This window comes from Sabethes cyaneus, chromosome 1 (genome assembly GCF_943734655.1).
Source record: "Sabethes cyaneus chromosome 1, idSabCyanKW18_F2, whole genome shotgun sequence".
In the NCBI taxonomy this organism is placed as follows: Eukaryota; Metazoa; Arthropoda; class Insecta; order Diptera; family Culicidae; genus Sabethes; species Sabethes cyaneus.
In genome coordinates this window covers 129,550,014-129,575,160 of record NC_071353.1, presented here as the reverse complement: position 1 = coordinate 129,575,160, position 25,147 = coordinate 129,550,014, and the positions used below count along the sequence as shown (strand labels likewise).

Genomic DNA, 25,147 nt, shown 5'->3' with positions numbered 1-25,147 from the left:
GCTTGGACTTTGAGAATTGAACGAGTGCAGAAGAGGTTTATTCGACTGGCTTTACGTGATCTACCCTGGCATGATGCTGTGAATTTACCACCTTATCCTGATCGGTGCAAGCTTATTGCCCTTGATACACTTGAACGTCGGAGAAAAATCCAGCAAGCCATGTTTGTTGCCAAGATGCTGAATGAGGAAATTGATTCGCCGAGTATTCTTTCGTTGTTGGACTTTCGTGCTCCTCAACGTTCGCTTCGTTCTGCTGGATTACTATAATCTCGACTGCACCGTACAACATTCGGTTTCAACGGACCTATCGCTGCGTGCATTCGTACGTTCACTTCAGTTGAGCACCTGTTCGAATTCGGTGAACCGTCGCATAGATTTTACCAAAAAATTTATAACTCTAGAATTTTATAGGTTGACCATGTATTTTAGTTCTATTATATGTATTTTAGCTTATGACAATCTATACCTATAAAGAAGGATTTCTGTCTGTCTGTCTGTCTGTCTGTCTGTCTGTCCTGTGTTCCTTATAGAATCAAAAACTACTGAACCAATCGGCGTGAAAATTTGCATGTAGAGGTTTTTGGGGCCAGGAAAGGTTTTCGTGATGGTTAGAGACCCCTACCCCCACTAAGAGGGGGGGCTCCCATACAAATGAAACACAAATTTCTGCATAACTCGAGAACTAATCAAGCAAATAGAACCAAATTTGGCATGTGGGTGTTTTCGGTGCCAAGAATTTGTTCTAGGGTAATTTGAGACCCCTACCCTCTTTATAAGGGGAATTATAACTCCTCTCCCCTTTAAGAGGGGGGGTTTCCATACAAATTTCCTCATAACTCGAGAACTAATCAAGCAAATGGAACCAAATTTGGCATGTGAAAGTTTTCGAGGGCAAGAAAATTTTCTATGTTGAATTAGGACCCCTCCTCACTTTAAGAGGGGGGGGCTCCTGTACAAATGAAATACCAATTTCCTCATAACTCGAGAACTAATCAAGCAAATAGAACCAAATTTGGCATGTGGGTGTTTTCGGTGACAAGAATTTATTCTATGGTAAATTGAGACCCCTCCCTCTTTATAAGGGGAATTGTAACTCCTCTTCCCTTTAAGAGGGGGGGCTTCCATACAAATTTCCTCATAACTCGAGAACTAATCAAGCAAATGGAACCAAATTTGGCATGTGAAGGTTTTCGAGGGCAAGAAAATTTTCTACGGTGAATTAGGACCCCTCCCCACTCTAAGAGGGGGGGCTCCTGTACAAATGAAATACAAATTTCCTCCTAACTCGAGAACTAATCAAGCAAATAGAACAACATTTGGCATGTGGGTGTTTTTTTTGGTGACAAGAATTTATTCTATGGTGAATTGAGACCCCTCCCCTCTTTATAAGAGGAATTATAACTCCTCTCCCCTTTAAGAGGGGGGGGCTTCCATACAAATTTCCTCATAACTCGAGAACTAATCAAGCGAATTGAACCAAATTTGGCATACGTGTGTTTTTGGAGACAATTTTTTTTTCAATGATGAATTGGGACCCCTCCCCACTTTAGGAGGGGGGGTCCTATACAAACGAAATACAAATTTCCTTATAACTCGAGAACTAATCCAGCAAATGGAACCAAATTTGGCATGTGAGAGTTTTAGATGGCAGAATTTTTTTTCTGTGGTGTATTACGACCTCTTTCCCTTTTAAGAGGGTGGGCTCCCATACAAATGAAATACAAATTTCCTTATAATTTGAGTACTAATCAAGCAAATGGAACCAAATTTAGCATGTAGGAGATTTTTGAGTCTTGAATTTATTTTATGATAGTTAGAGACCTCTCACCCCTGTGGTAGGGGGATATGGACTCTCATACAAATAAAACAGAAATTTTTGCGAAACTCAAAAACTAATCCAACTCGAGAAATTCGAGACTCTTCCATAAAACATTAATCAATAACAAGACCACAAAAACTATCTATAGTAACACTAGATCATTCAGGACGAGCCGGTCGCGAGTGTTGCCGGTGACCCGCCGTCGGAAGCGCCGCCCACTGGGGGGCTTGCAAAACTCGAGATAGTGACAAAGATCATCCGAGATTCATGATTTATGTACAACACAGGTTAATTTGTGGCAATACGAAGTTTGTCGGGTCAGCTAGTTACTTATATGACAAAAATTAGTTAAGTGTGATGATATTTGTACGATTGTAACTTATTTATGTATGTTCTGTGAAAAAGATGATGGGGTTTTTATGCCCACATGAGGATGGCCTCAATTGGGCTTTTCCCCATCCAGTTCAATCCATTGAGACCATTCAGGTCGGATGGATATATAAATAAATAAATAAATAAATAAATAAATAAATAAATAAATAAAAAGCAGCCTTGATATCCGTGTATATTGCATCAATTTGTACACTAGCATCTATCTTGCTGATACAGAAGAAAGTAAACTCACAGAGGTTCGACTCCACAGATCGCTTGCGGAAGAATCCGTGCTGAAATGGTGTAATGTAGTTTTTGCCTGCTTCAAAAATCACTTTGTTCAGTATGGTCTCTAAGCATTTCGACCCGGCAAACAGCGAAGTTATCCCACGATAGTTAGCAATATTGGTTTTGTCTCCTTTTTTGTATACCGGCGTCATACACGAGCTTTTCCAGATTGTAGGGAATGTTCGACGTTGCAGTGAGAGATTGAAAATCTCTTGCAGAGGTTCTGCTAGAGCACCAGAACAGTTTTTCAGCACACACGATGGGATGCCGTTCGGCCCAGCAATATATGATGACTTCAACTTCGCGAGTGCCGCAACTACCTCGATATCGATACTCGATATCGAAACTTCCACGTAGGTGGGAGCATAGCGAACAGCGTTGCTTATATCTGGATCATGGAGGGCTGTGGTAGAGTTGAAAACATTCCCGAAATGAGAAGCAAAAATTTCGCACTTTCCATCGATAGTAGAAGTGGTTAGATCACCCAACTTCATACACGTAGGTAGAACATAATTCTTCCGCTTAGAGTTTACAAACGTCCAGACCCGTTTCGGGTGCCTGCGTAATCTACTTTCTGTCTGATTGAGATGTCGTCTATACAGCAGCCGATTGTAGTAACGGTATACTCGACTCGCTTCCTCAAATTGGCGTTTGGAGAACTGGTTTTTATGCAGACAATATTTTTTTAGCATCTTAGTTGTCGTTTCAGATACCTCAACCGCGCATTAGACCAAGGTGGTTTTTCGCTGGTCAAAATGGGGGTACCAAAACTATTTTTGGCGAAGTACAAACTGAAAGCGGAGAGTGGCGTAAGCGTATGAAACACGAGTGGCAGGCACTTCTTGGAAAGATTTCCATCGTACACCTGACGAAAGTTGGGAGACTATGTTGGACCGGCCACGTCGCAAGGCTGCCGGACGATTGTACAGTGAAATCCATTCTCTTCAAGAATCCCACTGGCATGCATCAGGAATAGAGGGACCCAACGTGCTAGATGTCTCGACCAGCTTGAAGCCGACTTAGGGTAAGGTGGTGCAGAATGCACCGCTTAAGCAAAACATAATTTTCCACAGCAACGGCGTGTTTGTTCCACGTTTTTCGACTTCTAGAAGACTTTGGGATCTTTTTTACACTTACTCCTGGTGAAATTTCCTAACAAAACCCAATATTTTTTGTTATTTTTGACGATTTTTGGCAAGAGTCAAAATCATTATGTGAGGCAGAACGCCAAAGCCCGTGGACAAAACGCACCTAGTTTGCCCAGCTAGGCGTTTAACGCAACCAAAAAATGTACCATTCAATCACGTGTTAAATAAACTCCTAAAACTAGGCTGCCGAAATGGCGAAAGCGTTCGTTATAGCGTTTGTTGCAAACGCTTGTTTGCTGGGACATAATGGGTTCATATCCCAACATAATTGGCAATAAAATTTAATCATCTAGTTTTCTCCAACTGATGTATGATGAAATATTGTAAGTTAAACAATGTACAATTAGGTTTAAGGCAAATTCTAAGTCCTATACAATACATAATATTGCTACATTTAATAAATAATCCGAAACAAAAGATGTACTGCAAATTAAAAATATTTTATAACTGTTCGATCCCGCTGTGATGCATTCTGCCCCTGTTTTGTATTTTGAAGTTTTTTGCAATATATGTGAAAAATATGCATAGTTAATGCCGTTTTTGTGATGAATCATCGAGTATGACAGTATATCAATTAGGCAGACTGTATTTATTATGAAATTTGCATACCGACTAGTGGTAAAAGCTTAAGTTAAAACCGTGATTTCTTACATGTGGAATGAGATCGCGGATAATCGCTTAATAATTTATTATAATTTATTGGATGTGGCTATGTTTGATGCTTTTACATGCTACATAATTATGAATTAGCGTGTTTTACACCAATATAAAATGCGCATTCATAATTTTACCAAATAGTTGCCGCGTTTTTAAGCAATTAATAGCATGGGCCATTCTACCCCCATGGTGCGTTCTGGACAGTCTTCCCCTACGTGTGTCGAGACTCGAGACGCGCCACGAATTGGTGACGAGTAGCCCATGACCGAGTGCACAATGGAGAGGAATTTTAATACGGCAAGAGCCACTCCGGCTTTGTGTTTTTAGAAGAAGAAGAAGAAGAAGAAGAGGAAAAAGAAGAAGAAGAAGAATGTACCTGTTATGCCCGTTTATTTTAAAGAATTATATAAAAAAAATTCTGCATAAGAATTTAAGTTCAACTTCATATAAAATGCAATGACATGATAGGTAATTTTTGAATCAGAGAAATTTGTAATCCGTTTGAAATCTGTTAAATTTGTCAAACTTAAAAAATTTCTTTGACTATGTTCTATGTTCTTAGATGTTCTATTGTACCTCTAAAATATTTTGAATCGGCGGGTAAGTGCGAGTGCGAAGCAGCTTGCGGAAGAATAGTTAATCTTTTTTCCAAACAATTTTAATTAAATATATTGTTTTACCTTTCTAAAAAACAAACCGAACCGAATATTTACATGACGACAATGAGCAACAGTAGGTAGATTTCCACTTGCACTTGCAAATATAGTTCAAAAACAACCGGCTAAACAACAGCTGATTTTAACCACACAATCAACAAACCGCCTGGTGCCAGTAAACAACTTAGTCACCTAGCTGTGACCAGGCCCTTTCGTAGTCGAACGTTTATCGTGCTCGTTGTTTTTCCTGACTATCGCCAAATAAACAGCCGTACCCCCCATCGGAATTCTCATTGGTATCATCGTGTTGCTGTGCGCGGCTCGGCGTTGACCAATTTGCATCCCTTAATCCCGAGAGCAAACTTCGAGATAACATTAACACACCTCACCAACATCGGCAGCGGGGATGCTGCACTGTTTCCAACGCGATACCACTCGACTCGTCGGATCGGATTATATGTACCGAAGCCCTCCACTACACTGGCAGATAGTGTCGGTGCATTTTAAACCACTATAAAACGCTAAACGAAGCACTCCGGAGAAATCAAATTAACTCGACGCTTTACCAAAGTGGTACAGTTATTCAGAACACTAATAGTTTTACCACTCTTCACCTTAAAGCGGAATCAATTTAGCTAATCCTTAGAAAATGAGTAAACTCGCCACTGCCGCCGTCGTCCTGCTGGCCCTTGGACTAGCACAAGGATCCCTGTTCGGTCCCTTCGGCCCATTCGGACCATTTGGACCACAGGCAGCCCAACCAGGATTTGCAAATTTCCCGGCATTTGGACCGCCAGCATCGCTACCGGCATTCTTCCCGCCGGCGTTTGGAGCACAACCTGCACTAGGAGCTCCGGCATTCGCGCTTTCCCAGTTTCCACCAGTGGCCACCTTCCCGCTTCGATCCGCAGCCGGTCCGGCATTCCGTGCCAAGCCCTCTACCGTTCTGGAACGTTTGACGGTAGCCACCTTACCCGCTGATCTGCAGCAGCGATTAGACGAATTGTTGACCGCAAACGAAGCCGGTAATAAAGCATGTGACGACGCTTATCCTGCTGCCGTGGGACCCCTGTCCGGTTTACATCGACGCTGTGTTGCCTTGCAGAAGAGGGAAACCGAACAAGCAGCCCTAGCTTTGGAGCAGGAAGCCACCGCTCGGGCAGCTGCCGAGGCTGCAGCCGCTGCTACTGTCGAAAGCAGCACCACCGGTGCAGCCGAGCTGGTTGGAGCTTAGAAATCCAAGAACAGAGACAAAAACTGGGATAAATTATTGTAAATCAGATTGAATACGGCATTAATATACCTCATTTATATTGGTAACACTTCCTTTTACTATTAAGTATATTATCACATTTCCAATCATGAACACACGGAGAAAATTGAAGCAGATTTTCCAGTGGAGAAGACAAACACAGAAAAAAACATAATTACCATTTAGGAAGCGAAACGAAAATCAGTTTCCTCGCCAAATTTTTCAGTGCGAGTCGCAGAATCGCGTTCATAAATTACCTTTTTCGCCGCCCCGCGCAGCGAACGCCCGCCACCGTAAGAAAGCGATTTTCCCAGCTCAGCGTCGGCGAAGGAAACAAAAGTTTTCAAGCGTTTAATTAAATCACTTCACTCCGGGTCGAGCGCAGTGTGTACATGTCTGCTGGATGCGCTCCCGGTTGGTTTTCACCGGTGCGGCGCGGTGTCGAGTCCTTCTTCTGCGTGGTACGCAGAGCGGTAACGGCTCGAAGTTGCTTGTTGGGGTGTAATTTTTCTCATTCCCACCCACTCCACAGCCACCGTCGTCGACACCGCTGCCGCCGCTATTAGCGTGTTGGGTGAAAAGTTGCACTCAAAACTTCCTGGCTTCCGTAGCAGAGCCGAGTGTATCTGGATGGCTGCTGGATGAGGAAATGTAAATTTCAGGATTAATTGCAGTAATAAATTCCGGCAAACTGCCCCTTCTTCCCACTTTCCGGTGCTTTTTAATCGTGATCTCAAATCCACTTTAGAGCTGATGTGCAGTTTTCATCTCAAGGGAAAATACACGCTGCAGCGCAGAGACAGCAGGGCAGTTAGAGGAAACCCCGAAAAAAAATGAGAAAAGGAAGTGAAAAGTTTCCTTTCCTTCTCTGCGGTGGTAAAAAGTCACTCTTGGATTGCGGTTGGCTTTTTTGTGCTGCTGCTGCCGCTGCTTCTGCTGGATCCTTGTGCTCACATTCAATCAAGCGCGAATCGTTTGCGGTGAAAAAGTGGCGAAAAACAGAGAAATGAGGTCATCAACTTTCTGGAGCAAGAGGGGCGCAAAAACGGAAAACCTTCAGAAACGCATTTAATTCTGTCGGAGTGATGCTTTGAGTTGAGCCAAGTTGCAGCTTGGCTTGTAAGACTGACGTGCGAATGCGGTATGATTAATATTATGGATGCTGAAAGCGCTTTGGGTTTTTTTTATCATGGGGAAAACCAAAAAGGGAGATTTCTATGCTGCAAATAATGCTAGTTTCTGACGTGTTAAGCGGTTGATGTGAATGCGGCCGGAGCGGAAACCAGGTGCTTGGTTTTCTTCGTACTTTAAAGTGTTGAAAAATTTAATTTATAAAGCGTACGGGGAAGCCCAATAGTAAAGTCTTGAAAATCATGAATCAAATGCTCATTATATAGTTCATTATAGAAATTTCCGGAAAGAAAACAGATATACAAATCATTGGGAAACAACAAGCAGGTCTCTCGCAGAAAAACAACTAATTTATCGGTTTTCTAGGACTACCCCAACGTAGAGACTTTCCCTTAGTTTTAAGTCTCAACGAGCGACAGCGAGTAAGGACAACATACTCTGTTAAGATTTTCTCAAGCAAAAAGACATCTAGAACAAAATGATTGACCTCAAAAATTTTCTTTGAGTAACTTACATGGTTTATAACAATTTAGCGAAATATCTGAATTGAAAAAAATATGTGGATAAAGCGTTAGACATGAAAAACGAAAGAGATAATGATTGTTCTTCCATGAAATTCCAAACATGAGCTTCTCTTGAGTGTACATACTTTGAATCTATAAAATAATCATTAGCTTGACCGCATCGTTTTTACGATGTTGCCCGTTAGAGGGTTAACTATAGTCGTACTAATCAAGACATTTTATGCAGCGAATCAATTCACTTACATATGGTCGTATCAAACCTTCTAAATAATCTATGGTCGTACCGAACCATATGCTTTATTCAACGGGGACGGGACACGAGGCATACAGACGTTAGGCATACGGACGCAAAGCATAGTACGCTAGGCATACAGACGTCAGGCATAATGGATATGAGGCATACTGGAGGGAGGGCATATTTCCAAAAGGCATAATGGACGTGAGGCCGAATGGACGCAAAGCCGAATGGACGAGAGGCCGAATAGACGCGAGGCCGAATAGACGCGAGGCCGAATGGACACGAGGCCGAATGGACACGAGGCCGAATAGACATTAGATCACCTACACAACGATGAGGAACCGAAGTGGTTAGTCAGCTTACTAGCCAGATGCTGCAAACAGATGATTCAGGGCGAACCGGTTCGCTTCCCTCGGACTACTGACCCTAGTTAGTTTTTCCTAGTTCTCACATCGACGACAAAGCCGCTTTCTGTTTTTCAAGCTAAAAACACAGTTGTGTTCTGCTGGCACAGGGTGCGTCATCTGGCTTTGCATTTCATTTCGAAGTTTTATACAGCGTGATAGATCCAATTCAAATCTTTGTCTAACGCGAATTTCATTTTCTGTGATTTTTTGGTAACGGAGGTGTTACAGAAGGGCACTTGTCTAAATGTGACAGTAACCCGAATATACGACAATTTTCTCAATTGATCGCTAAAAACATTTGAGGCGTATTCGTTAATTCAATTAAATTGAGGTGACAAAAGTAAGCTCAGTTAAGCAAGTTATGCTTATCATAAGATATGAAACCTTTTTACCATGTTAGTATCACGTGTTTCCTAGATGATTCAGGGCGAGCCGGCCGCAGGCAACGGCGAGTGTTCGCCGGTGACCCGCCGTCGGAAGCGCCGGCCACTGCGGGGGGGCAGCCCCCCTGCAGAAATCACATCTGTCTAGGTCTATTCGTTTTCCTAGGTCTACCGACCCCTAGTTAGTTTTCCCTAGTCCTCGCATCGATTTAACTTTTGGAAAATTTAAAGCGGCGAAGCCGCTTTTTGTGGCTATCACACTGAATAAGCGATGATCTTATGTTAAAGCATTTATAAATTAGGTTAGAGCGCGACTAGTTTTCAAATAAAGTTTACATAACAATTAATAATCAGGGGTCAGTCCCGGCGTAGTGGTTAGCATTCACGCCTCTCACGCCGAGGACCTGGGTTCAAATCCCAACCCCGCAGAAGTCACGAATGACCCAAAACTGGTTAAAGTGACTATAATCTAAACAAAAAAAAAATTAATAATCAGGTAAATCGCCATTGTTGTGTGTGTTGTGTGTTCTTTAGTATTCTTGGGATTCAATAAAACCGAAAGCAAAGCGTGGGTGCTACACTCCGTTTCAAAACTTAACCTTAACTTTTTCAACAACAGACTTCACAACATCAGGTAAAAGTTAATAATTGCGTTTCTAAAAGTAACATTCACGAAATATATTTTTATAAAAAAGTAACTTTTTGATTTAATGACGAAATATACGAAAAAATTTATTCTGCGACATTATAGATAACAAGTTTTCCTAGAGGATTGAAGGCGTAGTCGGGCTGCGAATATTTGATACTTTTAAAGGAATCATTTCAGTTTAGATAAGTAAGTATTCGATAAGATTATTACATCTAATTGTATCAATATGCAATTATATAACTCTGGCGAGGCCGCATAAGGTTATCATCCTTGGTTGGTGCATTCTCAACAGCTCCTCTTACCAGTATATTAACTCTATAAGGAACATCATTGGGATAATATACCTGAGACCTGAGAATAATCCCGTCTTTAAGTAAAATGGTTTTGTTTCTTCAAAGATTTGCTCATCAAGCAAATTCTGCAACCTTGCGGTTACGAAGCCATTCGTTATGTTACATTCGGGTTAGTGGGTTTTGGGCTAATGTCGTGGAACTATTGCAGAGGGTACTTCTTACTTAACAAAAAAATAAAATTTGGATATTAGAACATTAAACCCAATACCGCTAAACACAAAAAAAATCGAAAATGGAAAATAGTTAAAGTTATTATTTCACCACTGACGTGTTTTCGGTGTTTTAAACGACACTGTGTTTTGCAAAGGAATCATTCTGTTCTTTTTAATAAACAAACGGTTGGCATATTACATTGAGCCAATCGGTAATTGGATCAATTTTGGATTAACGGAGCGGAGGATTAACCGCATGTCACGTCGTATGCTATATGTGTTGCTTTTGCTCTGCACATCTTTAGGCCATCGTATCTTTCTGCCTAGTATGCATTCGGCCTCGTGTCCATTCGGCCTCGCATCCATTCGGCCTCGCGTCTATTCGGCCTTGCGTCTATTCGGCCTCGCGTCTATTCGGCCTCGTGTCTATTCGGCCTCGCGTCTATATGCCTTGTATCCGTATGCCTTATATCCATTATGCCTAGCGTACTATGCTTCGCGTCTGTATGCCTAACGTCCGTATGCCTAACGGGGTGTCATCTTATTCAACAATGTTCGTACCGAATCATTTAATTTATCTATGGTCATACCGAATCATATACTTCGTCTAATAATGATCGTACCGAATCATCTTACTTATAAATGGTCGTACCGATTCGTTTAAATAATCTATGGTCGTACGGAACCATATGCTTCATTCAACAATGATCGTACCGAATCATTTAATTCATCTATTGTCGTACCGAATCATATAGCATTAGCGTTAGCATTAGCATATGTGGCTGCACACATCATGGGTGGCTATATAATCGCCTTATATACCTGGTTACGTCCGAACAACCACAGGGGAAGTGGGTAGGAATGTTAGTGTAGCATCTACTTTTGAAAGTGCAGGGAACCCATACTACCTTCATAGATGTTACAGGAAAACAGAGTATATCATGTTAGTAGGGCAAGGCAAACAATAAGGATCATGAGGAAGATTTATTCAATAATAAACTGTATATAGTATATATAGTATATATAGTATATATAGTATATATAGTATATATAGTATATATAGTATATATAGTATATATATGCAAAAATAGAACAATCTCACCAGCAATCCGTCGCGTGAAATACAATTGCGTCATTTGAATTTTCATCAGTGCATCTAATATCCAATAATTAATTTAATTTTTTCCATATCCATGATATCCATGTGTATTATTTAAACTTGTTACGGCCAAATTTTTAAACGTACAGTAGGAGGTGCTTGGTGAGCTGGAACGAAACAAATAATTAAAATAACATATTAGTCTTATCTGCTACCAAGGCCGGGTGGCTCAGCCGTCTGCGCAAAATATTAGTTTTGAGGTCTGGCATCTGGGAACCACGCAGCATCGCACCCCCTAGCTTAGCTACTCAATAGAGTATTACCGGGTATGGCCGCGCAGAGGCGCTAGGTAGGAGCTTGGGCTGGCAAAAGCTATATTGGTCGCTTTCTCGTTTGCCTTTCCCATTTCATACCCTATTGTCGTACCGAATCATATACTACATTTAATGACTGAATCATTTAACTTATAAATAGACGTACCGAACTGTTTAAATAATCTATGGTCGTACCGAACCATGTGTTTCATTCAACAATGATCGTACCGAATCATTTGTTGTTGTATATTGTTTATAAAATTCATCTGACCATAAATTTGTCTTAATGAATATTTTTAATTACTAAAAATAATTCCTAACATTAATTAAACGGTCACGAAAACATGTATTGGCATATTGAGGTCAAACATCTCAAACACCTCATTAAAACGAAGACATATAATTCAAACAGGTTCATGAGCTCCATATCTATGACTCCACGGTTCCAAATAAAAAAAGCTTCTCTGGCGTAACGATCGTTCGGGAGCATATATGTGGCTAATTGTTCTAATAGTGACGGGCAGTCGATGCGATTCGTAAGCAGTTTGGTAGCAAAAACGGTGCGGTTTGTCGCCTAAGTTCCAATGTTTAAATACCAAGAAGTCAGCAGCGGTTTTCGTACGACGGCAAGTTTAGCGGATCCCGCCACGGGAGATGGTGAAGAACATAAACGGACGAATTTTTTCTGTACCATTTCGATTCGCCGAGACCAATTTGCGTGAAATGAACACCAAACCACAGAATTATTTGCGAGGATTGATCGCACAAGTGAGCAGTAAAGCGATTTGAGGCGAAGTGGGTCGCGGAACTCATCCGCAATCTTGAAGATGAATTCAAGTTGACGGTTGGCTCTAGAGATAATGCTGTCGTAGCGGCTCTTGAATGTCAATCCATGATCCCAAATCTTGAAGGGAAACGCCCAAAAATTTTGAAAAAAATCATTATTTTTTTATTTCAGATTTTGATTCTGCAGTCTTTTTCGCTTATTTTGATACTAAATTTGTAATCATCCAAGCACGGAAAGTGGCCGAAAAACGATCATACACATAAGCATTCCAGTGCGGCATGGAACAACTTCGGCGGAATAAAACGCCTCTCCTGGAAACGAGTTGAAACGACATTACGTTACATTTCTCTGTACTTAGCGTTAAACAGTTTGCATCACACCAGCACACAAACATGTTCAAGTACTCCTGCAGTTCCACACAGTCATTCAGGCACGTGATAGTTTTAAAAATTTTAGTATCGTCAGCGTAAAATAGTCGAAAATGTGACATCATTTAAGAAAATCGAAAAGAGCAGCGGGCCTAGGCTGCTCCCTTGCGAAACTCTAGATTGATTGGAGAAGTAGCTGGAGACAGTAGTTCCTAATTCATCTATGGTTGTACCGAACCACATAGTTCATTTAATAATGATCGTACCGAATCATTTACTTATAAATGGTTGTATCAAAGTTTTTTCATCAAACGACTAGCGTTCGTTTCGAACGATCCGTCCGTTAAGGATATTTGGATGATATATTTCAAGTTCAGGTTCTAATCTTTTCCGCATAATAAATCATAGCGCAACAAGGAAAAGCAAAAAAAAAATGCTCCAAAAAACTCAAAAAACGAGAAAAAAAGCAACCAAATTATAATTGGAATATATCATCCAATATTACCCCTATATCTGACGTGGTCCGAAAAACGATAAGCACTTACTGGTGACGGAACAACGAAACAATTCTTGTTCGACACTGGCTTCGACTTGACCGGGTCCATTGCAGGAATGCTAGTGTATTTTGCATGGATTGCCAGTTTTTTCTGAAGAAAAGCCGTAGTTTTATCCCCGAAGAAAGGGTTACACTTTCATTTCAAAATCATTGAAGAAGTGAATTTTAACCAAATTTTGAAATAAATTTTAGATTAAATAAAAATTTAAACGACATTCTACTTAATTTATAGGTTTACTAGCGTAGTTTGTTCCTTTTACTGAAAAGTGTAAATTAATTTTGATGTGTACTGCCTGCTTTCTAACGATTCTAGCGATTCTTTTAATACGGATGAACTCAGCTGTCTTCCACCCAAAAGTGTGATCACTCGTAATCACATTGGTTTATAGGTACATATTGTCCTTAATTGGAGTTAATTAGTATTTTTTTGAATCAAACCATTTCATGCACATTTGAGATTTAACTTAAATTAATTAAGGATGCCTAATCTTACTGGTTTTTCATCATTTGTCTTTCATCTAAATTTCTTTTTTTTTTTTTTTTTTGTATAGGCTTATCACTTTGACCACAACATTATCGATCTATTGTAATGTTGCCCGGGTGTATGCTGTATTCTGCACTGCATTTCTGTGCTTTATCGTTATTGAGTAAACGATAAGCTTATATTTTTTTATGCGTGCTTATGTGTATGAGGGTTTTACCCTTGCTTCGATGCATGTCCTACTATACCAAACCTGTTTCGCCTCGTTATAGTTAGAACTGGTGAGTCCTCATGAGGTTCAAAACCATTACTTCAATAGGTCTTCATACCAGTATACTAACCATAAGAAGCGTCTTCGGGATAATGTAGAATTCAGCATGAAGGAAGGGTGATGAAGGGCCTGAGAATAAACCCATGCTAAAGTCACTTTGACATCGAATGGCCTGATTCTACTAAGATTCGAACCCACGACCATTCGCTTGTCAAAGCAGACTCGGTAACCTGGCGGCTACAGAGCCCCTCATTTTTCTTTTACTTTGCTTCGTGTGGTTTTTCGGTTCGGGTAGTTCGGCGGTTCGCTATTTTTAACATCTGCCTTTCAGGCACCTTTACATTGCCTTTTTGTCTCTTTCCAGCGATTGGTTGTTATCTTTTATTGTCTTTTGTTGCGTTCTTGGTTGTTCTTCATTGCATCTTTTTGTCCTCATTTGTAGTTTATTTTGTAGGCATTTCTTGTTGCTGTTTGGCTGTCGTTGAATCGTTTCTTCACCAGGTTTTCTGCATCTAAAGATTAAACTTTTCGTCGTTTTAGACATTATTTGTCATTTCTTTATTTTCATCGTATTTTCATTTTACTTATCATCATTTTCTCGTCATCTTTTCGTTGTCTTTTCAACGTCTCTTCGCCTTTCTGTCGTCTATTTGCTGTCTTCTTTATGCTCTTATGTTGTCTTATCGTCATTTTTGTTGGCACATTTGCGGCGTCTTTTTTTACCATTCTGTCGTATTTTTGTCATCTTTTTATGGTCGTTTTGCGATCTGAGTCGTTTTGCGAAATGAGAATTTCTGTCATCCGCTCGTCATTTTTGAAATCCATTTTTGTATTTTTTGTCGCTTTTTTCAACGGCTTTTTACTGTTGTTATCGTCTTTTTTGTTGCTGATTCGGCATCTTTATTTCATCATCATCATTTTGTCGATTTTTTCGTTTTTGTCATCTTTCCATTGTTTATTGTTGGTTTTTCATCCTCTTTTGGCATCTTTTCTTATTGTCCTGTTTTATTTGAAGACAATCAAAACTGCCACAAAAGATGATCATAAAAAATAACGACCTTCAATGATGCCTTCAATAACAATACCCTTCAAACATATAAAAAAGTCAACTCAAATGTGGCTTCCTTTACTGTCGTTTCGTCGTTTTTCTGTCGTCTTCAGCAAATTTCCATTTTATTTTCATCGTCTGTTCGCCGTCGTGTTTTAAGAGTCGTTTTTGGCTATTCTCGTTGATTTTTTCGGCGGTTTTTTGGCGTTTTTGCCCTTATTTTTGGCAACGTTTTTTTATTGTCATCATGTCGGTGTCGAATGACAAAATCGTTTCGCCGTTTTTTAGTTTCCTAGTTTTGCAATTTTATCGTCGTCCTGTTTGCTGTCTTTTTACTGTCTTTTCTTCGTTCTTTCGCCGTTCTTTTGTCGTCTTTTTGTCGTTCTTTCGTCGTCTTTTTGTCGTATATTTGCAATCGTTTCGTCGTCTTTTTTGTGTTTTGTCACCTTTTAAAATTCGTTATTTTTACTCCTGTTGTGTTTTGTCTCTGATTTACCGTCTTTCTATTGTCTCTTCATCGCCTTTTTTACACCTATTTATAATCATCTTATTGTTATCTTTTCGATATCTTTTTGCCATCTTTTTGACATTTCCTTGTTGTCTTCTCTTGGTATGCGTCCTCTATTTGACATCTCTCTGCCATATTTCTGTCGTCTTTTCGTGACCCTTTTGCCAGCATTTCAATGTATTTTCGTCGTTTTTAGAAATCTGCTTTTGGCATTTTTTGTCGCTTTTTTATCCGATTTTGACGTTTTTATCATCTTTTATATTTTGAAGCCTTTTAGACACTTTTAAACGTCTTAATGTCGTGTTTTAGTTGTTTAGTAGTCTTTTCTTCGTTTTTGGCATCGTATTTTGCTGTCGTTTCGTTCGGTCGCTTTTTTTTATTGTCTCTTCATCACTTTTTTCGTTAAAAACAACAAAACTTTTACCTTTTCCATATCTTTTTAACATTCTTTCACCGTCGGTTGTAGTAAGTTACATCACCCTTTTTAACCCTTTTAATTTTTCTTTTTGCTATATTTTTGTTCTTTTTGGCGCTATTTTAGCGTCTTTATAATCGCATCTCTATGTTGTTGCCGTCGTCTTTTTGTCGTTTTTCTTTATTCCAACTTCAGTTTGTCAATTTATTAATTCATTAATGATGAATCTTCCATGAAAACATTTTTCATTGTTCCTAAGTTATGGGGCAAAAACTCGTTTTTCCTGAATCTTTACCAAATTTAAAAAATCATATCTCATGAATCAAACAGCGTAGACCAAACAGTTTCTTCTAAAAATCTAAGTGAATTTTCTTAGTACATTCACAGATGGATTACCGATGGATCCAGAGGTAGTCCGTCTCCTGCTGCTTCTGGAGAAATTAATGGCAAAAGGCACGGGGGGAAGCGTGACAAAAACTGGACGATCGGGATAGAAAGCAGAAAAACGCGAGAGAGAAAAATAAGAAAAACTGGTACAGGTATACCTCGATAGTACGTACCCTCGTTAGTACGTATCCTCGATAGTACGTGCCCTCCATAATACGAACATTTTGCCTCGACAGTATGTATTCTCGATAATACGTACATTTTGCTTCGATAGTACGTACTTTTTCCAGCAACACTTTATTTGTATCATTCCAAGCTTCACAAAGAGCAAAATCATTGATCTAAAATTGATCTATTTAATAGTGTATGCAAATTTGCAAATTTCATGCAATTTTAAGCATAATACAACAATACTTTAAAGCCTAAAATTGTGATTCGATAGTACGTACACTTAGGTAATACGTACGCTAAACGAAGTAAAAGTATACGTACTATCGAGGTATACCAGCATGAAAAAATAAACCAAAAGAAAAATCGTGAAATAATGGGCGGGAAAATGGGACATAAAATGAGAAAAAATGGGAACATAATAATAGAGGGAAAACAAGGCCAAAAAGAAGAGGCTTGACAGAAAAAGAGGGCTAACGAAACACAAACAAAGGAGAAAAAGAACGGGACAGAAAAGATAGAAAAGATAAGGAGGAATACGGGAGAAGGAAACTGGAGAAACGAAAACAAAAAAAAATGACTGAAATGAAAAAAAAAAATGAAAAGGAACAGAAACTGGATGAGATGGAACAGAAAAATATAACGTATATAAAAGAAGGAAAGGTAGGACATACTTAGGAGATGAACGGAACAAACAAAACCTGTAAAAAAGGAAAAAAGACAGAAAATAAAAAAAAAATCTGAGGAAAGAAAAGCGGAAAAACGGGCCTAAAAATTAGGGAAAACAAATGCACCAGAAAAGAAAATAACACGTGGAAAAATTAAGAGAAGAGGATTCAAAAGGACAAAAAATGGGACAGAAAAAAAGAGAAAGAGAAGAGGGCGAATAGAAATAATAAACACGAGAGAAAAACCTTTGTTATTGAATAACAAAGGTAAAAAGAATGGAAAACGGGTCATAGATAAAAGACGGGACAAAAAAAGAAACAAAACGTGACACAAAAGTTGAGAAAACGGGTAAGAAAAAGGTAAAACGTAACAAAACATGAAAGACGAATAAGAAACAAAGAGAAACTTAAAAAGAGAAGATGAAAAAAGTGAAAAAACGATAATGGGAAAGATGAAAACTGAAAAAAGAGGTCAAATATAATATAATGAAGATGGGACAAAATGGAATAGAAAAAGAAGAAAGAAGGCCTGAAACGGGAGAGGAAAACAAAACACAGGGATTTTAAAAGAGGAAAAACGGAACAGACGAAGACGAAAAACGAGAAGAAAAGGAGATAAAAATAGTTGGAAAAAGTAAAATTAGGAAATGAAAAAAAGGTAAAATCTGAGAGAAAATATAGAAAACGATAAAGAAAATTACAAAAGATTAGTGAAAAACGAGAGACGAAACAGGACTGAAAATAAGAAAATATGTGCCCAGAAGCTAAGAAAACCGTAATAATGAAACAAGAAACACGTGATAGACATAAAGAAGAGAGAGAGAAAAAGAAAATAAATGGAAGACAAGAGTAGAAAAGCGATGGAAAAAATCAAGAAAACGTTCAAAAAAATCAGAAAAAGTGAACTGGAAAAGAGAATAAACGGATTTTTTTCAGTTTTACTTGTCTCTGACTCTGTAGCGGTCCAACGTAAACTGTTTTATTAAGGCAAAGGAGCGTTTGGTGGGAAGAACGGTAGACTGGATGAAACTGCGAAACTTCGCAATGAGACCAAAAATATATAGCGTTGTTCAACTGGTAGGTGGGACTCTAACCCACACTTTCTCAGTTGGCGTCCGAGTGTTTTGAAAATTAAACTATCATCACACGACACCCTGTATTAGATATCTAGTTTCCGTCCCTCCGTGGTAGAAGCAAAAAGAGCAATCATAAAAAAATAATTACTTTCAACGGGTGGCGGGTATGTGTGTGTACGAGTGGTTAGACTGGAGGAACAGAAACTAGATGTGAGACTATCTAATATAGGGTGTCGTGTGGTGATAGTTTAATTGTCAAAACACTCGGGCACCAACGGAGAGAGTGTGGGTTAGAGCCCCACCTACCAATTGAACTACGCAATATATTTTTGGCCTCATATCGAAGTTTCGCAGTTTCATCCAGCCTACCATTCTTCCCACCAAACGCTCCTCTACTTTTATAAATTCGTATCCAAATTCAAGTCTTATTTAATGACCAATGTCTAGTTCAATTTCAAGTCTTATTTCAAATTTAATTTCAAATCTAATTTCAGTTCAAGTCCAAGTCTAATTTAATTCCAATTTAAAGTCTCAATTACTCCAGATTTAAGTATTTTTCCAGTTCAATGTGAAGTAAAACATCAAGACCAGATTAACCTGTTTTAATGTTCTATGTCAAGTACGATTTCAACTTGAATTTCTATCCCAGTTCCAAGTCTATTTTTTTCGAATTTCACCTTTGATTTTAAATCCAATTACACCCGTAAGTCCGAAGTTTTAAACCTATTAAGTTGGAGGTATTTTTGAGAATAGTAACAATAGATTCGCCATGTTACGATTACTCCGTTTTTCCGCGAATCCCGCGCATTCAATACGATTTCTATTGCAACATTGACACAGATGCAATGACAGTCATTTCGGTGAAAGAGCAAAGCCCCATTTCGATTAGTTTTCGAGCAAAGAAGTATTTTTTCTGCTGTCCATACGTCGTACCACCGCCCGTTCGTTGTTGTTTGCACGTCGTCGTCGTCGTCGTCTTCAAGCACTACAATCGCTTAGAAGTAGGTAACACGTCCTTCAGATACAAAGGACGAAAAGTGGCAAAATACTGCACAGCAATTTCCTTCTTCTGCCGGGCTACAAAATCCGAACCAGTGTACGATGTTCCATTTTTTTCGGGCTCACCATTCATTCCGAGCGAGATTCCATGCTGTTCACCCATCTAGCAGCTGTCAAAAGCACAACTCAGCAGCCGAGGATATCCAATCGACTGCAGATTTTTCTTCGAAGCTGAGAAAAAAAATCTTGTGCATTTCTCTGCAATTACTATACTGACTATAGTCCTGTGTGTATCAGGAAGTGCAACCGAAAAGGGGGCCAGCACAAAACATGACCTGTTAACTTTGCCTTCAAACTGCTGTGCAGTACTTCTTCCACTCAAGCTTCCAGAACACACAAGCTGGCGTTTCGGTATCCGGACCGGAGCCAGTTCTATGCGAATGGTTGGTTGGTTGAATGAAGCCGAAAAAATAGCTGGCGAAACGGAAGAACTTCCAATATATTACGTGATGAGCGAGCAGTTCCGGTGACACGCTTCGAACCAACGATAATGGGACCAGTTACCGGTTGATACGAAATAATGTATCAACAACAACGTTGGATGTACTGCCAGGACATACAGAAGAAAGTTAGATCGGGAGCGCAAAATAAACTTGCCATATCCTGTGCGGAACGGACCGATGGATGCCATTCGTTTACGATCTCGAGGTGACGGAACGTTGCCCGGTCATGTTTACGCATTCATTCGGCGCTAATTGGTATCGTTTCGAGGTTGTCACCGGCCGGGACAATGGACAGGGCGTGTTTAATCGGCTAAGAGCGAGAACGTTTGATTATGTCGAACAAAGCTTCAATAATTTATCTTGGATATTGTCGCTTGTGAATTTGTAATTCTCACCGTTTCTGCTTTTGAGAGCTATTTATTGTACCCAAATAGTGTAAGTGTAGGTTGATGTTGAGAATTTGTTTTTCCAACTCAACGAAAGTGTCCCTCAAGCAAGGAGCCTCCCATGAATGGTTAGCACTTCAATGGTGTTTTTCTTTGATCAGCAATAGGTAAGTTCGGCGAAACTTTTCACCGCATGTCAGGAAATTTTTCACCAGTTTTGCCGCGTAGCATCGATTTCTAGAGTGCAGGAATGATTTGAGGAAGAAAAAAAACTTGGTTTACCAAAAACCCAAAACTGCATGGGTCCCATTTCGATTGATTGCAAAGTTAATCCGATACGAGCGGTTTACGCTGCCGGGAGAGTGCTACTGATTGCATCAGCAGTGTAGAGTGTAGAGCACATACTACAGTCGGTTATTCGTTTGCTTCTGCTCAGGCTGAGTCGGTTCTTACTGTGCTATCTGTTCCGTCAAAGTAAATGATAAAAACCTCAGCAACACAGTTTTATGGCGAAATAACCTGTTTTCATTATTGTGTTAAATTTTAATCCTTGACGCCGTAAGAACGGTTTCTTCACCGGAGTTCTAACGAGGATAAACGGCTGCTCCACTGTATTTATTATTTGTGCATTTCTAACTAACTTTGCTAAGCCGAGCTTCGGTGAAAGCGGATAAGGAAGGATTTGTTTGCACAACTTTTCAATCAATTTTCAAATTGGTAAGCGCACTCGGTCAATGCTGTCGTTGCGCTGGGACGGAACAGCTTGTACTCTCGACTGCTAGGTGTATTTAACCCTGAGGAGCTTAATATGCTAGTTACTGAGGAGCATGCTGTAGTAACAGTAACTAGCTGATATAGATTTCATTCATCGTGCTGCGCGAGATAACTAAAGCATGCTTCAGACTGTATTGGAACAAAAACAATTGCGTGTATTTCAGTTATTTATTATTGAATTCAAGATCTTTTCTTACACAAATGTAGAATTTTCTTCATACTTTAAAAAAAAAATACGGATAAAATTATTCGTCACGGTTTCGAAGGAATTCTCGAACTTTTCCTGTTATATGGCTCATTAGCCGGCGCACACTTTCTTCGTCCATCATTTTGGCTATCTTATTTCACCAGGTCTTCATTTGATTGATGTCTTTGACAACTTTTCCCTTTGTCTTGAGTCTCCTCTTCATGACTGCCCAGTATTTTTCAATAGGGCGGAACTGGGGCAATCGGGTAGATTAAGGTCTTTCGGAACAAACTGGACCCCTTTCGCTGCATATCATTCTTGAACGACTTTGCTGTAATGACAGCTTGCCAAATCTGGTCAAAACATCACGGGATGGTAGTCGGTGGGATCCAATGAACGACAAAATTCGTGGAGACACTCTTTTTGGTATAGTTCCGACGTTATTGTCTTATTTGTAACGAAAGCTTTCGTTTTTCTGCCACAACTGCAAATGTCCTGCCAAATCATGAATTTTCGTGCAAATTTGTCGGCAAAAACAAATTTAAAATTGCTTGGATCATCCCCTGAGCCGTTGCCAAGTAAAATTTTTGATCTGGCATTTGCCCGAAGTCAACCTTGACATAGGTTTCATCGTCCATCAGAAGACACCCGTCGAACTTGGTTAGCATCCGGTCGTATAGCTTCCGAGTTCGGTTTGGCTGTTTGCTAGCTCGATACGACTTGATTCCTTCCCCGAGTCGAATTCTCCTCACGGTACTATGGGCAGCACCGAATTTTCTGGCCAAATCACGATCCGACAGACTGAGATTCCTCAAAATTTTACTCGACACACGCAAGACGGCTTCAATCTGATCGAGCCATCTAGCACGTTGGACCCCTCGATTACTGGTGCCGGTGGGGTTCTTGAAGAGAACGGATCTCACAGTTGTCCGGCATGTTTGCGACATGACCGGCCGAGGCAGTCTCCCAACTTTCGCCAGGTGTACGATAGGAATCTCTCCAAGCAGTGCCTGTAGCTTGTGATTCATACGCCTAGGCCACCGCGTTTGACTGCTTTTTTTCATTTTTATTTTTAACTAACTGACCCGACAAACTTCGTATGACCTCGGATGACCTTTCACAATCTTGAGTTTTGCAAATTTCTGGGCAGTTCATGGGTGTTTTAATATACAAATTTTCTCACAGTGAAGTAGAAAGCAATCCCCCCATTGCTTAGCCTGATAAAATAAAGCATTTAAATATTCGCATCATTACAAACCATTTCGCCGAATACCATTTTGCGGAACATCAATTCTCGGTTGACCATAACGCAGAATATAGAATTTCGCAGAATACCATTTCGCGAAAAACCTTACGCGGGATGTACCATTTCACGGAAAATCTCCACATGGGTCCACAATGTGGACTCCACATGCTAAATTTGCTTGATTAGTTCTCGAGTTATAAGGAAATTTGTATTTCATTTGTATGGGAGCCCCCGCTCCTAAAAATGTAAGGGGTCTCAATTCACCATAGAAAAAATTCTTGTCCCTAAAAACACCCACACGTAAAATTTTGTTCCATTTGCTTGATTAATTCTCGAGTTATGCAGAAATTTGTGTTTCATTTGTATGGGACCCCCCATCGGAGTGGGAGGAGGGGTCTCTAACCATCATAAGAACCTTCCCTGGCCCCAAAAGCCCCTATATGCAAATTTTCACACCGATCAGTTCAGTAGTTTTCGATTCTAAAAGGAACTTAGGGACAGACAGACAGACAGACAGACAGACAGACAGACAGACAGACAGACAGACAGACAGACAGACAGACAGACAGACAGACAGACAGACAGACAGACAGACAGACAGACAGACAGACAGACAGACAGACAGACAGACAGACAGACAGACAGACAGACAGACAGACAGACAGACAGACAGACAGACAGACAGACAGACAGACAGACAGACAGACAGACAGACAGACAGACAGACAGACAGACAGACAGACAGACAGACAGACAGACAGACAGACAGACAGACAGACAGACAGACAGACAGACAGACAGACAGACAGACAGACAGACAGACAGACAGACAGACAGACAGACAGACAGACAGACAGACAGACAGACAGACAGACAGACAGACAGACAGACAGACAGACAGACAGACAGACAGACAGACAGACAGACAGACAGACAGACAGACAGACAGACAGACAGACAGACAGACAGACAGACAGACAGACAGACAGACAGACAGACAGACAGACAGACAGACAGACAGACAGACAGACAGACAGACAGACAGACAGACAGACAGACAGACAGACAGACAGACAGACAGACAGACAGACAGACAGACAGACAGACAGACAGACAGACAGACAGACAGACAGACAGACAGACAGACAGACAGACAGACAGACAGACAGACAGACAGACAGACAGACAGACAGACAGACAGACAGACAGACAGACAGACAGACAGACAGACAGACAGACAGACAGACAGACAGACAGACAGACAGACAGACAGACAGACAGACAGACAGACAGACAGACAGACAGACAGACAGACAGACAGACAGACAGACAGACAGACAGACAGACAGACAGACAGACAGACAGACAGACAGACAGACAGACAGACAGACAGACAGACAGACAGACAGACAGACAGACAGACAGACAGACAGACAGACAGACAGACAGACAGACAGACAGACAGACAGACAGACAGACAGACAGACAGACAGACAGACAGACAGACAGACAGACAGACAGACAGACAGACAGACAGACAGACAGACAGACAGACAGACAGACAGACAGACAGACAGACAGACAGACAGACAGACAGACAGACAGACAGACAGACAGACAGACAGACAGACAGACAGACAGACAGACAGACAGACAGACAGACAGACAGACAGACAGACAGACAGACAGACAGACAGACAGACAGACAGACAGACAGACAGACAGACAGACAGACAGACAGACAGACAGACAGACAGACAGACAGACAGACAGACAGACAGACAGACAGACAGACAGACAGACAGACAGACAGACAGACAGACAGACAGACAGACAGACAGACAGACAGACAGACAGACAGACAGACAGACAGACAGACAGACAGACAGACAGACAGACAGACAGACAGACAGACAGACAGACAGACAGACAGACAGACAGACAGACAGACAGACAGACAGACAGACAGACAGACAGACAGACAGACAGACAGACAGACAGACAGACAGACAGACAGACAGACAGACAGACAGACAGACAGACAGACAGACAGACAGACAGACAGACAGACAGACAGACAGACAGACAGACAGACAGACAGACAGACAGACAGACAGACAGACAGACAGACAGACAGACAGACAGACAGACAGACAGACAGACAGACAGACAGACAGACAGACAGACAGACAGACAGACAGACAGACAGACAGACAGACAGACAGACAGACAGACAGACAGACAGACAGACAGACAGACAGACAGACAGACAGACAGACAGACAGACAGACAGACAGACAGACAGACAGACAGACAGACAGACAGACAGACAGACAGACAGACAGACAGACAGACAGACAGACAGACAGACAGACAGACAGACAGACAGACAGACAGACAGACAGACAGACAGACAGACAGACAGACAGACAGACAGACAGACAGACAGACAGACAGACAGACAGACAGACAGACAGACAGACAGACAGACAGACAGACAGACAGACAGACAGACAGACAGACAGACAGACAGACAGACAGACAGACAGACAGACAGACAGACAGACAGACAGACAGACAGACAGACAGACAGACAGACAGACAGACAGACAGACAGACAGACAGACAGACAGACAGACAGACAGACAGACAGACAGACAGACAGACAGACAGACAGACAGACAGACAGACAGACAGACAGACAGACAGACAGACAGACAGACAGACAGACAGACAGACAGACAGACAGACAGACAGACAGACAGACAGACAGACAGACAGACAGACAGACAGACAGACAGACAGACAGACAGACAGACAGACAGACAGACAGACAGACAGACAGACAGACAGACAGACAGACAGACAGACAGACAG

The 25,147-nt window shown here is 40.8% G+C and overlaps 1 protein-coding gene across 1 annotated transcript; it reads left to right on the top strand.

Moving 5' to 3' along the window:
* The first annotated feature begins 5,261 nt into the window (after positions 1 to 5,261).
* LOC128732527 (uncharacterized) lies at positions 5,262 to 6,227 on the top strand. Its single transcript, XM_053825792.1, has one exon. The coding sequence runs from the start codon at positions 5,590 to 5,592 to the stop codon at positions 6,172 to 6,174; it is 585 nt and encodes a 194-aa protein (XP_053681767.1). The 5' UTR covers positions 5,262 to 5,589; the 3' UTR covers positions 6,175 to 6,227.
* Positions 6,228 to 25,147: the final 18,920 nt, after the last annotated feature.

Coding starts and splice junctions, on each gene's coding strand:
- LOC128732527 (XM_053825792.1), top strand. CDS start 5,590: ATGAGTAAACTCGCCACTGCCGCCGTCGTCCTGCTGGCCCTTGGACTA.